Below are 15,629 nucleotides of genomic sequence, written 5' to 3' on the forward strand. Positions count from 1 at the left end.
GCGCTATATTTCCCATGTGTATGTAAAGGACTTATAGACTAGTACGTCTGTTTCAGGTGGCAGTGGTGGCTGAGGCGGATCCCGACAGGTTGATGGCGGACACAGAGGCGTGGAGGAGTCGACACGTGAATGCGAATGATTTTGAGCTTCATAAACCTCTTTACAGTATCAACACGTACACAGACTCACAGGTGAGGAACATCTAAAAGCATATAAGCTCCTAACTAATGGAGATTTTGATGTGAACGTTATTGTTCACATAAAATGTACTAGTGACGGATTTCTTTATTGGTTTAAGCTTAATCTATGGATAATGTTGTGCAAGTATATGCCCCTGAAATGGAGGAGCCTATGCAGATGATGTCACAGGATGGAAACAGAAGTCAAATTAGTGTCAACATTTTGAATTATAAAATGTGCTTCATGAAAATGTTTTGAAGTGCTTACTCTCTATAACATTCCAAACCCGAACTCAGTTGGGAAAAAGAATAACAAGTCATTGACGGGAAAGACAGCAGTGTAAAGTGGAACTTACCGTAGCTTGTTTTTAGCGCAGAGTTTCCCGCTCAGATTGATGGACTTTGGGACACTTTACCGTGAACATTGCGTAAATCTTTTGCCAGTATTTTGTCACGTGTTACTTCCTGAACTGGGATAATTTTGCGTGTTATGCGACTGTGGCATTTTGTGATTTTAATTTTTTTTTTGCCAAAGTTTGCCATTCCTAGAATCTATTACAATTGACTAAAACATTTATATGACGAGTACAACTGTTACATTACGCAGTTTCCCTTTAAAGCTCTCGACCTTTTGACCGCTCTTGTGGTCACTTGGCTCTTATCATTGTCCCATATACGGGCCTCCTACTTCCACTGTGGCCTTGCTTCACTTTAAACTTGGGTGGGAATGACCAGTGCACGACATGCAAGAGAGGTCAGGTACTGTTTGCTTTCACGATGGGGGCCTTTTTATCACAGGCTGTACATCAAGAAGAAGAGATTGTGTGAGCTTTTTTTTGCTACATGAATATATAGAGTGTAGCTGTTTATATTTGTTCACACTTACGGTTCACAATCGCAATCCTTCTCGATACTTGTCTCGATATTGTTCCTCCATTGTGTAGTCCTGGCCTGTAATACTCTTGTGTAACATTGTGACTAATAATTCCCCACTTCCGCCAACGCTTTAAAACGTTGAAGTTACTCATAAGATTATAAAGCAAACACCGATAATGTGGGGGCGTGCAGAAGCTGTCAATGTGTTATCGACTTGGAGAAATATCTTGTGTTTTTCCAGATTGTGTCTGATCCGAGGGTGCGCGTGGAGCAGGCCCTGCGCGAGGCTGGTCTGCACAACACCGTGTACGCCCGACAAGTCCTGCTCGCCATCCCACCGCCCAAACCTCCCAGGAAAGACACCAAATCTGTACTTAAACTCTGATCGCTCAGTTTATACGTCACCGGAAAACTGAGCTGTCATAGAACTGAATATATGAATAAACATGAATTCCAAATGTGCGCCAAATGTTGTTTTGGTCAAGCACAAAATAGCTGCATGAGTGGCTCTAAAATGGGCTTTTAGAACTAGTGTTGCACAACTCTCCTGGTTTTGGGTGAAAAGCAGATGATTGTAAGAATAACTTTCTAACAATGTTTCACCAATAGTTGCCTTTGACTACAAACACAGATTGCTACTTAGACACTCTGAAGGGCAGTGTTTAATACAGTTAAAAAATACAGTTTATAGCTTTAAGAAGCAACTCAAATGATGTCACGGTGCATGAGTATTCTGGAGAGTTCTTAAAGGTGCATTATGCAACTTTTAATGTGAAAAAAAAACTTGTGTACCCAGCAGCTGTATGAGTGGTCAGCATGGTCTTTACTTTCACAATCACAGTATTCTCCAGGATCAATTGCTTGGAAGGTTTTCACTGCTGACGGACCCTCTCACCAGAAAACCTCCAAAACTGCTGACTGATCCTGGAGCTCTGTAGAGACCACCATGATGGAAAGTAAAGGCGCAATGCTGATCACTCACTTCTGGATCGCTACAAGGTCAAATACACACAAATATCAACTTTTTTTCTTCTAAAACATTTCGTCAGGTGGATTGATTTCGTTATTGGATCTGAAAATATTGCTGGATTGATCATGATTTCTTGTTCTTGATTGAGAACAGTAAAGAGGTGTTTGTTGTAAAAAAAAATATATATATATATAAAAAATATAAAAAGACTCCAGGAAGAGTAGGATAAGCGCTAAGCTGCTGACGCTAATGCGGTTCTTAAAGCAGTACTAAGTAATGTGTTTACCTTAATAAATCCTCCCCGTAGTCCCTGTGGAGGTAATACAAGTGTTTATGGGATGATTGGAGGGTCTTTCATCTCCCCCTGGTGTCTATGGACAGAAAACCATGTTTGCAAGTTGACTGCCACCGGTCCGGAGAAAGCAATACACACTAATGGAATCACGAAGAAGAAGCTAACATGCTAACGGGCAAAGCTAACTGTGGGCTAACGTCACTTTAAACAGTATTTACAGCCAAGTTTGAGTGAAAAAAAATATTTCCATCGTATAATTGGATGCACAGTAACCCTCTCTCCCTTTGCCTTTCCTGTCAGCGTAGTATTTACTCTCCAAGACAATTAATAAGTTAAAAAATCGTAACTTGCTACTACACCTGCAGTTGCGCTTATGGCCTCTAGGGGGAAGAGTTACCTAGTACTGCTTTAATGCATATAAACATAATGATTAGCTAGACATAATGCTTCTTACAACGGGTTATTACAACACACTGTTTGGAAGAGAACCTAATGCAGGCGTCCCTAACTGGTGGACCTGGGTCCAGATCCGGACCTCCAGAGACTTTAGTCCGGACCCCCAAAGCCTTTTTATCCTCTCAATATGCTTTGAATAACATTTAAATAAGATGGAAACATTTTTTATTCATTAATCAGTTCTGCTATGTAAATAGACAACCTGTGTTTCAAGAGCAATGATGTCCGGACCCTGAACATACTGTATGTCGAAGGTTACGGAAGAAAGGTTTGTGAACCTCGAGCTGATTTATTTGGGGAACCCTGACCTAATGTATTAAAACCCCATGTTTGCCAACTGTTGTCAAAAACAAAGCAGCAAAATCTCCATAAAAACGATCTGGTGGTGTCCCACTGCCAGAAAAGTACTAGTCATGTCTGAGAAAACCTGAACCTGCTCTCAGAAAAGGTTCACCTCTTAACCCCCGCCTAAACCGAGCACATTCTCTCCAGTTTGGCTTTACCCAAATAAAAAAAAGGCACCAAAATGGGATGAAACAAGATGAAAACACAACAAAAAGCGACAAAAAAGTGACACAAACGAGAGGAAAATGTGCAGACAAAAACATGACAACAAAAGCAACAAAAAAGCGGCAAAAACGAGGATGAAAACACAACAAAAAGCCACAAAAGAGCAACTAAACTGTGACAAAAATTAGGATGAAAAGGCACCAAAAAGGGGACGTAAACGAGACGAAAATGAGAGTGAAAACACACACACACACACACACACAAAAAGTGACAACAACACAGCAACAAAGCGAGGAAAAAGATCAATTTTGATCAGTTTTGCAGGTCTTAGATTTCAAACGAGGCTGTAAGAAACTCATCTACTCTTGGGTAAAGCTGAACAGGAGAAAATGTGCTCGGTTAAGGCGGGGGATAAGAAGTTAAAAGTATATATTTCACCAATGAAAACACCTATAATGAAATGAAGGCTTGCACAGTGGTTTTAATGTGTTGACATCATTATATACTTGCTCCACTTACAGTTCCACTCCCGCAGTTCCATTGGCCTCCGCTCTTAAATCTGATACCCTCACCTGATGAAATCGTAGAACGTGAACAACAACCTATTACTAATTAACATATTCACCTTACCCCAAAAAAACATCCTAAGTCAGCATCTGTCAGAACATCTGGTGTGGCTATAAGTAGAAACAGAAAGTCAACACTCGATGAGGTAACACTGACTTCTATGGTAAATGTTTGTATAGATTTGTAGGTGGAGTCAGTGGGTGAAAGAGCGCCCATGCTTTGGCTTTGAGCCCGGGACACTGCACTTTAATCACATACCATATCGGACGGCGTTCCAACAGAGGGGGGGGAAATGCACTCAGGCAGACGGACGACTGATCACATAACCTGTCCCTCGTTACACAATGTCCTCGTCCCATCTGCCAACACTGACGGGGGAACTTACATAAGACGGGGAAGGTATTTGTGAAATGGAATGGAGAAGTAAGTGGAAATTACAGTTGTAAAAATGAAATGAAACGCATGCCAGTCCTAATGCTCAGCTGAAAAGAACAGCTTTTGGAAGTGGACCCAATGTATTTTAACCTCACGTTTGGCAAAGTGTCATCAGAGTAAAGCAGCAACAACAACGTTTCACCCATAAAAACACCTGTAGTCAAATAAAGCGTGTTTTATTATGAGGTCAAATGTTGCAAAGTGTGGCTTTAAAAATAATACAGAATGACGAAAGAACTTTAGTTTTTTATTCACTTACAAGTAAAAACACATTTTTCCTCAAATTACTGTGAAACTACAACTTTACATGTCATTTCTATGAATAGTTTATTGACATACCCAAAGTGATACAGTCCTTAAAATATATTATATTAAGTACATAGTTTAATATTGTAGTACAAAGTTCCATTTACAATTCGCCGACTTTTAACAACAGAAATTCTCAAAGCATACAAATATGTACAATACTACTTATGTTAATACAACTGATCTCTTCCGTACAGTAGCACCAAAGCGTTTCATTGTAACAAAGTACAAAAAGTTAAAATATAGAGATTTACATTGAATATACATATAGACAAGGAAAGTGCATTCTGTTTACATATTCACAATTTGAATAAATTAGGCGATGAGTCCCAGGCGTTTCTTGATAAAGTAGGAGACTAACATCTGAGGTCTCTGCTGGTACTCCACTAGAACATCGTGAGGAGACGTGATCTGGTCTCCCTCGAAACGATTCAGCAATGTCACGCAAATCACAGCCGCTGCGGGAGACGGAAAACGCATGTTCAACACCGAGGAGGCAACGTTTTGAATATACTGCGTGGCTTTTGAAGTTGTACCTTTGAGTCCGCAGACACGGCACATCGCGGCGAAAACCGTGGACTCCATCTCAATGTTTCTCACTCCGGCGTCGTAAGCCTTTCTCAAATACTCCAGCTTGTCTTCATTGGAGAAGGAACAGAGTGCCCCGTCGAGCCTGCCCTGGCCTGGGAGAAGACATCACACGGGTCAGAGCGTAATCATAGGAATCACTTCACTGCCTCAAAAGCTGTTGCTACAAACCTTCATAAAAATCGTGGGTGCACATGGTGTTCCCGATGACGGTGGGCAGGTTTGGGATCTCAGTGGAGTACTGCAGGAGCTCGTTGGACACGCCCTCGTCCAGCTCGGTGCTCCTGGTGATGACCTTCCCCAGAACGACCTGCTCAAACTTGGCTTGGAAGGAGTAGTCCACAGCCTTTTCCGTGATGACCACAGTCCCTGCTGGAAGGCCTGCAGGCAAAGACGGGGATTACTTAATATGACTGGTATGATAGGAATACCCATCTCCGCTGTCCTGTCTCCAGAGGAAACTATTGTACATTCTTATATAGCCGGTTAAAGTGACAGTCTGTAAGTTTAGTAAATGTAAATGTTTCAGATTGCGCATAATTGACCCGCTAAGTCTGCAATTTCACCTAACGCAAGTAATTTCAAATAATTATGTTTCCACGAAAGTCCCTCCTTTTGCTGATTTCAGCAGCCAATCAGAATCCCCGGTGCCATCACTGTGCCCAATGAGACGAGCGTTCCTGTGAATCAGTTCCGGTGAAATGTTGTTCTTTCTCCTACATTTGCTTACTAGGAGTGGCTTTCAGTTCTAATCAAGATGAGGGAGGGGCTTGATTGTTTACTTTTGAAATTTGTCTCCCTCTCCTCATTTTGTAATCTTACTTTAAATGTAGATATGAATAATAATAATAAATATGACCTATGTTCTATCTTTTTTTTCTCCATCATTTGACATTCATTTACCAGAAAAGTCAGGCTAAGATTCAGAATCTCTTTTGCAGGGGGGTTCTAGCCCCAAAGGGAGCCCTACTGTACATGTTTTAGTGGTAGGGTATTCTCCTTGCTGTGAGGCGAGAGTGCTAACCATGTGCGCCACTGTTGGTCAGCTGATTTCTCATATTCAGTCCTGAACAGGGAACCAGTCGTATGGCGCCAGATGCCCTGCCTATTGCAATTAGAGATGTGTGTAATTGGAGTGGGCCAGGTGAATGAATTGTCTTGCTCTGGCCCAGGACACTATAGTAAAGCCTAAATGACGTTTCGATTACATGAAGTTATGAAAGTGCTGTATGTCGATCAAGTAAGTAAGTATAATGGACTAAATCAAGTCAGTCAGGCATAAGAGTAGAACCAAGCCTTGGCCTTAAAGCAGGGTGGACTTTGGACCCTCACAGGTATTCCTAACAAATATTTAAGCCTGTGTAGCCCTTCAAAAAAAAACATGAATCCCTCACCAACTCCGCCAGAGGTACCAAGTCTGAAGAGGACCACGTCACGGCACTGAGCGTGATGCAGCATTTTGATCAGCTCATGCAGCATGATGGATATTGAGGGCACTCCCATTCCATGCTGTTGAACAGATGAGACTTTTAGTTCCCAAACACGAGCAGGTAACACAGGGATCCGAGTATTTGCGCTGCATACTCACACTCATGGAAAGCACTGGCCCCACTTTGTACATGCAGTAGCGGTCCGTTCCCTCGCAGATGTCCTGAATGTCCTCGGGGTTTCCGGGCAGGGTGAGCTCTTGGTGGATGAATTGGGCGAACGCCTTCATGCGGTTTGCGCTGCCACCGACGCACACGAACTACAGGGAAGATTGTGAGTGAGCAAGTGTTTTTAGTTCAAAAATTTGATGCGTGAAGTGCCTTTACAAACCTTGATATCCCCAAACATTTCAGGGAGATTATGAGTCTTGGTGCCGAGGCTGAAGTGGTAGAGAATATCCTCCTCCATTGTGAGCAGATTGGGATTTCTCACAATAGCAGGTTCTCTAAAAAGTGGAATTAAAAAGTAAAGTAAACATTTTAAGCTCAATATGAAATGAAAGCTGCAAAAACACTTACTGGATGAACTCCTTGTGCTCAGTCCCCATACAGTTCAGCAGAATTGGAGCCATGATTGTCGATGAAAATGTTCTCCCAAAACTTCCAAAATAGTCACAATTCAAAGCTTCTTGTCAATTGTCGCCGTTATCCGAATAGGAGCTGAGTGTCAATGCCCGGCTTATATAGGGTCAGCCCGTTATCTGTGCACCGATTGGTTGTAAAAAGAGGAGTTTTCCTTCCTTCACACCCACCACCCCAACACAAACAGAAAGGGAGCAATCACCTGCTGGATCACAGTTGAAGGAGCCACAGCGATCAAAACAGACCCAGTGACGTAAATGCGGCTATAACGCGTTAACGAGTTAAACAAGAAGAAGAAATGGATTGAATTTTAGCTTTGGGTTACTACTGTTGTCATATGTGACGTATTATGAAATAAGACATTCTGGCTGTATCGATTTATATTTATTATAACTACAAAATATTTATTCAATTTCATAAAAAAAGCAACAAACAAATCATGTCCTTATTTACAGCAATGGACCAACACAAAATTTAACTCGTGCATCAAGCAAAGCACAAATGCTGCTGTGTGACGGGGCATTTCCGCACACTGGTCGTCTAATCTGTGGAAAGAGAAGTTTTCTGTTAAACGAAGCAATATAATAGTATTCTGAAGAAGTTTTACAATGATGTTACATTTTTCAGTTCCATATTTTTTTTAAATACAATGCACATTGCACAATTTGGGTCTGGATCATTCTCAAACCACATTTCTTTATAATTGTTATTATAATTATTATGGATTTATTCTGTGTGCAAATCTGACCAATTCTTCCTGTGGATTAGATTCTGCCGAACAAAATTTAGTTCAATATAATGTGCTCTGTAACTATGTGTAACTTGTACCTATAATGGGTTAGATACACAATGGACTAATATGTATTAGTATTTCATAGGTACATAATGTAAGATATAACTCGAACCCTAAGGGTCCCGTGCCCTACATTAAGTACCTACAAAGTACTAATACAAGTCCTTCCATTGTGTAAATTAAGTTTGGTACAATGTATCAAGGTGCTGTAGTATAAATCTCTCTATCCCAATTACTTCTGTGACCTGTGATTATTGGCCATTTCATAAACAATGGTCCTCATATGCAACAAAATGACAATACTGAATATGGAAAGAGGGCAATGTGTTTAGCTAGGCCAAATAGCTAGGTGTGCCCCAGGGTTCAATTTTAGGCCCAGTGCTTTTTAATCTGTATATGCTCCCTGTTGGTGATGTCAGCTGGAGACACAGGGTCAATTTTCACAGTTATGCTGATGATACACAGTTATACATCTCCATGTCTCCAGATGACACCAGGCCAATAGATGCACTTTTTTACTGCATTTTAGATATCAAATTCTGGATAGCAGATCCAGCTTAACCAGGACAAAACTGAAATGTTAATCATCGGCCCTGAGGCCCAGAGAGAGAGACTTTTACCCAAACTACAGTCACTGTCTTTTAATCCTTCCTCACAGGTGAAGAACCTGGGCGTGATCTTTGACTCTGAGCTGGCGTTTATTCCACACATTAAAAATATCACAAAGATAGGTTTTTACCATCTAAGAACATAGCCAGAGTCCGCCCCATTCTCTCTCGGGCCAACACGGAGACGCTCATGCATGCTTTTATCACCAGTCGTATCAACTACTGTAATCCCTGCTTTCTGGTCTCTTCCCAAAAAGAGTATCTCAGGTCTATAACTTTTACAAAATTCAGCAGCTCGTGTCCTGACGAAGACCAGGAGGCGGGACCACATTACACCGGTTTTAGAATCGCTGCATTGGCTCCCCGTGTGTTTCAGGATCGATTTTAAAGTTATTTTAATGTTTTTCAAATGTCTTAATGGTCTTGGTCCTTCTCTCTTTCAGAACTGCTTTTACCTTACGAACCTTCATGGCCCCTTCGCTCCTCCGGCAGGGGTCTCCAAGTTATTCCTAAAGTCAACAAAAAGACTCATGGTGAGGCGTCTTTCCAATATTACGGCCCTCGCCTCTGGAACCACCTGCCGGAGGAGCTCAGGGCTGCAGAGAACGTTCATGTTTTTAAGAGCACCCTTTTAGCTTATCTATTTTTTTAATCCTAATATATAAAATATATGTATGGGAGGTTGTCCCAGGCGCATTGTTTTAAATGTTGTAATCTGTAAAGCACTTTGTGATACCTTTCGGTATGAAAAGAGCTTTATAAATAAAATTTGATTGATTAATTGATTGATTGAAATAATAATTCGAATAATGTTTGGTGTCGCTGGCCTATACCCTGGAATTTTCCGCAATGTGGCTTTAAAAAAAATAATAAAAGGTTGCAGATTGTGCTTTACATACTTGACACATTAGCGCTGGCAGCAGGTTTGCAGTCTCCCACATAGCCAAAACTCAACAGTGTCGACATGTCCACGGGGGCAGGCTTCTTGTCAAAGACTCTGGGTATAGAAAGTTTAAAACATGTTTATTTAAGGTTGGCACTGGAACATTCAGTTTGTGTGCTAGACATGGACTCAAACAACAAAGTACACTCCAGGTCAATAACTGTGCCTTTTATGTCCATGTATATCGCTAAAAGTGCATAGTCACGCCTTCAAATCCCGACACGACATAGATGCGCGAATTTTATCTGGGAACAAAAGTACAGTTCTTTACATCACACTTACATAACCGCTAGTAAAGAGTTGACGCATGACAAATAATACACTATAGCAATCGTCTCTGCTCAAACTAAGGGCAGAGGAGGGCACAGAAGTGTTTAAAAAGTCACTGATTGTCCGGAAAGTAGCAAATTCAAACAGAGCAGAACAGCTGTGGCCAAGTCAAATAATCAGGTGAACTGTGTGTGACTGGATCTGTGCAAATTCCCGACATTTCACACAGACATGGTCTTCGAAAAACTACCATAACAAACAAACAAAATGTGTAGAATTTAGCAAATCCAGTGTGTAACTGGGGCACGGCTCAAGCAAATAGAGACAAACTGCAGACAAACCGCAATGTTCAGAGCAAAGTGCAGGTTTACCATCATAACATGTGGCTGTAAATAATATACACAAGGTCACAGGATTTGTAACTAGAAGAAAAAAAAAAGGAAAAAAAAAATGTCGGGTAGCCAAACATTTTTGTTTCCAGTGGTGCACAGTTTAATCTTTAAAAGCTTACAGTTCACATACTTTCCAATCACAACATTCTGATTGAAAAGGCAATACCTGCATTTATTTTGCATAACAACATGTTTTTTATAACTTACTTTCTGAACTATGATGCGTTAATACAACTGTCTAATAATGAGTATTGAAACCAGCAAGACATCGCAGGACAACAGCACCATCTAGTGGCTACAGACACTTACATCCGCCTGAACTTGCTGCGTTCTAATTTTTGACTTGGCAGTTTCTCCTCCGTCTGGCTGTCTGGGATGTTGTTATTCTGTGAAGTGCAAAGGCAGGCATATGTGACACATAAGGATACAATATGATTAATGCATTTAAATTAAGTTCCCAGACATTTCAGAACATATTTGCCCTGATATGTATGGTTCTCAAGTGGTGGTTCAGGACCCAAACGTGGGTTGAGGGGCCATTTTTAGTGTGTCAAACGCCTGTTAAAATAAAGGCATTGATCAATTGTTTTGATAGCTGACTGTTTGACGAACAACTATCTTTTACATTTTTCTAAATGCTTCATAATTGTTGATGGCACCAGTCACCTTGCCCAGGGAAAACAGTTGAAAGCTAGGTCTGCAGCTAACAGTGACACATTTACAGAAATGTTCATTAGTGTGTACTGTCCCTGTCAAATAAACGAACAAATATATATGTATAATCACTGCCTGAATCAAAAGAATTCAGTGAGAAAATACAGCAAACTGCAAATGTTTTTAATGATAAATTGATACTAATATTATTTTTATTTGCTTCTCATCTTATCTTAAAGCAGTACTAAGTAACTCTTCCCCCTAGAGGCCATAAGTGCAACTGCAGGTGTAGTAGCAAGTTACGATTTTTTAACTTATTAATTGTCTTGGAGAGTAGACAGGAAAGGCGAAGGGAGAGAGGGTTACTGTGCATCCAATTATACAATGGAAATATTTTTTTTCACTCAAACTTGGCTGTAAATACTGTTTAAAGTGACGCTAGCCCGCAGTTAGCTTTGCCCGTTAGCATGTTAGCTTCTTCTTCGTGATTCCATTAGTGTGTATTGCTTGCTCAGGACCGGTGGCAGTCAAGTTGCAAACATGGTTTTCTGGCCAGAGACACCAGGGGGAGATGAAAGACCCTTCAATCATCCCATTAACACTTGTATTACCCCCACAGGGACTACAGAAAGGATTTATTAAGGTAAACAAGTTACTTAGTACTGCTTTAAGGAAGGAAGGCGGATCTTAAAGCTGCACCCGTTGAAGACTACTGATCAAAACAACAGGGTCAACAGGATTTTTACACGTTAACATCTCAAGGGGAGCCACAATATTACCTATAAAGTACAGTCTTTACACATTTCTAACTGCAACCATTCAAATTACTAGTTCAACTTGATTTAGACTCATCATTCGACCATAAATCAACGTACAAAGTCACTCAGATTAATCAGCAACTTTGTAAAGTAGATCCAAGAGTCACTGGATAGATTTTGTTTACCTTCTCTGTGCCACCACCGCCGCCGCCACCGCCGCTGCTGCTATCATCCCTCTCCCAAGCAGACATATTATCACTCCCAAAGGGTGGCTCTCTGCGCTGAAAAGCTCTGGGGCTTCTCTTGTGTTCGCTGTTAATGAGACTGTCACAAACAGAAAGGCGCGGTGTGAATAAACTCCGAGCTGACAAATAAGGATGAAAAGATGAAAAAGTAGCAGAGATTAACGCTGGCGAAGATGCATGAAGTACTTTTAATGATTCCCCTGGCGTTGTCAATAAACTCAATCTGACTCATTACTGCATGAAACTCAATTGCAATGAAGGTTTGAAGTTTTGGAGACGCTCTGTATGAACGGCAATGACATATCAGCATATGCATACAATATAAGGGTGAGAAAACTTTTTTTGCTAAGGTGACTTGGCAATGTATGCAACAGCTTAAATATAGTAAAAGTGTTAACATTCGGATTAGAATTTCCATTATTAGAAATGGGGTTAGTGTCATCATACTGCAGTAAAATCCCAGGCAGTATAATAGTAAACCAATAGAACATTACAGTGTAAACTACTCAAATGATCATTCACACTTAAAGGAAAAGGCCACCGTTTTTCCATACTGAGATATGTTCTTACCTGAGCTTAGACGAGTTGACCTGTCTGGTCTTTGTGCGTGCAGTCATGCTCAAAGACCAAAGATGTTGATAGCGTTTGGCCTCTCCCAGCTTATTCCTATGGCTCCAAACGGGGGTGAAGTTGGAAGCTACCACGGTTTTCCACGGGCACGCAGAAAGACCAGACTGGTACGTATCAACTCGTCTAAGCTCAGGTAAGATCATATCTCAGTATGGAAAAACTGTGGCCTGTTCCTTTAAGTGAGTTCCTCCATGGCTACATTCATTGTTTTGGCAACTGTAAGATGCTCGGGTATATTCGGGTTCTTTACCGTGGACTCCCATTTCCTTCAGCAGCGAGTGAGAACCAGTCTGGAGCCCTATACGCTTGAGGGCTGGAGGTCGCAGATTCCTTGTGCCAAAGTAGTCCTGTTGAACAAAAACAACCTTTAGAAAAAAGCAACAAGAAGAATTTCCCTTTGTCGTCCAATAAAGTCGTTCCGATAAATCGCACGAATCTTTGGCTGCTCCATACTATCATAAGTGCCAATTACTTTATAGAGTTGGGGCATGGTAGTTTTGGGGGTCATGTACTGTAGGTATGCTAGTAAAATACAAATATTTACAGAGACCTTAAAGCTTTACGAGCCCACTGTCAGCAACTATGCGCAGGAGAGCGAGGGATGGGCGACTGACACATACCTTTATGTCCTCCTTGCTTGGCCAGTTTGACATACTCAGAATCCCCCTCCAGAACCCCAGCTCTCCTCCCTCGTGCTCTTTCATCAGTGAAGGCGTTCAGTATCGGAGACAGGCCAGGGATCTGTGAGATGTGGCCATTCACTGAAAGAAAGTCTTTCTCCTCTGTCACAAAAAAACAAGCATAAAACAAACCAAAAACAATTCATAAAAAAAAAAATGCCATGCCTAAGACCTAATGTAAACAATGGGTAACGTTGACTTCTTTTTCTTTTTCTTTTTTTTTTGCAAAGTGCATGCTAACAAGAGCTTTGCTAACCATGATCTAAAGTTATACTTGCCACTTTTGGTTAGTAGAAGGTCATCATCCGTGGGCATAGGTGGGTTTCTAGTAGAAAGATAAACAAAACGCCAGACTGTCAAATTCTCCTGATCCTGACTCAGCGCTAAATTAGCTTGTTAGCATAAAGGAAGTGCATATATAGTCCGACAAAGGGCAACAATACCAAAAAACAGCTAGTCGAGCGTGTGTTAAACCGCATTAGCATAACCTCTCCTCTTTATTTTGTACATTGTGTGTATGAACTTACTCTGAAGTCATGGTGGAAAGAGCGGAGCAAAGTGCAGGGTACGAAGCACGGAGTGTGTTGTTGAAAAGCTGGGAGGGCGTTGCCATGGAAACGGCCTCTAGTGCCTCCTCTGAGCATCAGGCGCTGGTGATCATCAGGCGGGACAGGGCGAGTGTGTGTGGTCCATGTGTGGTCCCCACAGACACCCGAGTTTCAGAACCGCTGGGCCACAGACTTGATTTCAGAGTCATTTGGCTTTGCAGCTAATTAGTCGACACAAATTCCACCCAGAGGTTCAGCGTATCGTAAATACCATAAAAAGTCATTGCCTTCAGGTAATCATGGAACATTTTAGATTTTTAAAACATTAAAATCTAAAAAAAAAAGTAAACCTTCAGAGCATAACGGATGTGTAAACAAACAATAGTAATGGTACTAATTGCAGAGCATAGACATGCCCTGGGCCCTGAACGTCCTGTAGTCAAGTCACACAAAATAACACAGTGAGTGACAGGAAACTCCTTTAAACCTTCAGCATAAAAGCAAAGTATGTGCTAAATATTTAAAGCAGTACTAAGTAACTTATTTACCTTAATAAATCCTTTCCGTAGTCCCTGTGGGGGTAATACAAGTGTTAATGGGATGATTGGAGGGTCTTTCATCTCCCCCTGGTGTCTCTGACCAGAAAACCATGTTTGCAACTTGACTGCCACCGGTGCGGAGAAGAAGCTAACATGCTAACGGGCAAAGCTAACTGCGGGCTAGCGTCACTTTAAACAGTATTTACAGCCAGGTTTGAGTGAAAAAAAATAGTTCCATTGTATAATTGGATGCACAGTAACCCTCTCTCCCTTCACCTTTCCTGTCGGTGTAGTATTTACTCTCCAAGACAATTAATAAGTTAAAAAATCGTAACTTGCTACGACACCTGCAGTTGCGCTTATGGCCTCTAGGGGGAAGAGTTACTTAGTACTGCTTTAAATGGGTATACGTTCACAATTATATTACTATTCTGGTTGACTGGAGTTTGCCCTTAAACGAGCGAGCAATTGTTCATGTATTGTAAAATGGATAATACATTATAAAAATGTAAAATTGGAAATTTGGAAAAGAAAAGTAAAGGTGGCATGATATACTTGGTTGTAAAGCAAGCAAGTTTTACAAGTAATAGTAATAATGATAAATAAGTTGTATTTATTTTTCTGCATTCATGACCCTATTTTAGTTACTGTTAAAATCTCACAACATCAGCCATTGCAGCTATACATTTAAAGCAGTACTAAGTAACTCTTCCCCCTAGAGGCCATAAGCGCAACTGCAGGTGTAGTAGAAAGTTACGATTTTTTTTAACTTATTAATTGTCTTAGAGAGTAAATACTGCGCCGACAGGAAAGGCGAAGGGAGAGAGGGTTACAGTGCATCCAATTATACAATGGAATTTTTTTTTTTCACTCAAACTTTGCTGTAAATACTGTTTAAAGTGACGTTAGCCCGCAGTTAGCTTTGCCCGTTAGCATGTTAGCTTAGGATTTATTAAGGTAAACACGTTACTTAGTACTGCTTTAATTTAGTAGATGCAGGTTAGCAGTAGTAGTGGTGGTGGTGGTGGTTGTTGTAGTTGTAGGCAGGGGTTCCCATACTTTTTAGGCCTCAACGCCGAAATTACCATGCAAAAATCCAGGACCCCCACTGCAAAAAACGAACAAACGAACAAACAATTAATAATATAGATGACAATGACATCAAGCAATAAACACGCAAAAGCTAATTCGGCCATATTTATCTCTACATTATCACATTAGCGCACTAGCTCTATTTTATTTTGAAGTCGGTCCACCGGAAGTGCGCGCTCGCGTCACTGTCGCTTGACACGTGTTAATTACAGTTTGTAGCACGGTG

General features: G+C 41.0%; 3 protein-coding genes across 3 annotated transcripts in view; 1 reads left to right on the plus strand and 2 right to left on the minus strand.

Annotated features, from left to right (window-relative positions):
* Positions 1-1,498, plus strand: part of LOC306967746 (coiled-coil domain-containing protein 148-like) — a 43,490-nt gene extending 41,992 nt beyond the window's left edge. Inside the window, exons 13-14 of the mRNA XM_079562916.1 lie at positions 57-191; positions 1,297-1,498. Coding sequence (XP_079419042.1) covers positions 57-191; positions 1,297-1,440 — 279 coding nt within the window. The 3' untranslated portion in view covers positions 1,441-1,498. The remainder of the gene's footprint in view (positions 1-56; positions 192-1,296) is intronic.
* Positions 1,499-4,708: 3,210 nt separating this feature from the next.
* On the minus strand, positions 4,709-7,522 carry upp2 (uridine phosphorylase 2). Its single transcript, XM_079563193.1, has 7 exons — positions 7,189-7,522; positions 7,001-7,115; positions 6,771-6,929; positions 6,577-6,691; positions 5,354-5,563; positions 5,131-5,277; positions 4,709-5,052 (listed from the first exon to the last, which is right to left on the minus strand). The coding sequence occupies exons 1-7, from the start codon at positions 7,239-7,241 to the stop codon at positions 4,910-4,912; spliced, it is 942 nt and encodes a 313-aa protein (XP_079419319.1). The 5' UTR covers positions 7,242-7,522; the 3' UTR covers positions 4,709-4,909.
* Positions 7,523-7,765: 243 nt separating this feature from the next.
* On the minus strand, positions 7,766-13,483 carry LOC306967548 (uncharacterized protein C7orf57 homolog; the record flags this gene model as incomplete). The annotated part of the gene is made up of 7 exons (XM_079562631.1): positions 7,766-7,796; positions 9,552-9,649; positions 10,567-10,643; positions 11,855-11,993; positions 12,795-12,891; positions 13,165-13,324; positions 13,466-13,483. 7 exons carry the CDS (start codon positions 13,481-13,483, stop codon positions 7,792-7,794), a joined length of 594 nt encoding a protein of 197 aa, XP_079418757.1. The 3' UTR covers positions 7,766-7,791.
* Positions 13,484-15,629: the final 2,146 nt, after the last annotated feature.

This window comes from Gobius niger (assembly GCF_951799975.1).
Source record: "Gobius niger genome assembly, chromosome: 9".
Taxonomy (NCBI): Eukaryota; Metazoa; Chordata; class Actinopteri; order Gobiiformes; family Gobiidae; genus Gobius; species Gobius niger.

Bases quoted from the DNA above. Each gene is read 5' to 3' on its own strand.
- upp2 (XM_079563193.1), bottom strand. From the start codon at position 7,241: ATGGCTCCAATTCTGCTGAACTGTATGGGGACTGAGCACAAGGAGTTC. The intron at 5,564-6,576 runs GTGAGGGATTCA...CTTTGCCTGCAG, and splicing joins TGGTACCTCTGGCGGAGTTG to GCCTTCCAGCAGGGACTGTG. The intron at 5,278-5,353 runs GTTTGTAGCAAC...GTCTTCTCCCAG, and splicing joins CACCCACGATTTTTATGAAG to GCCAGGGCAGGCTCGACGGG.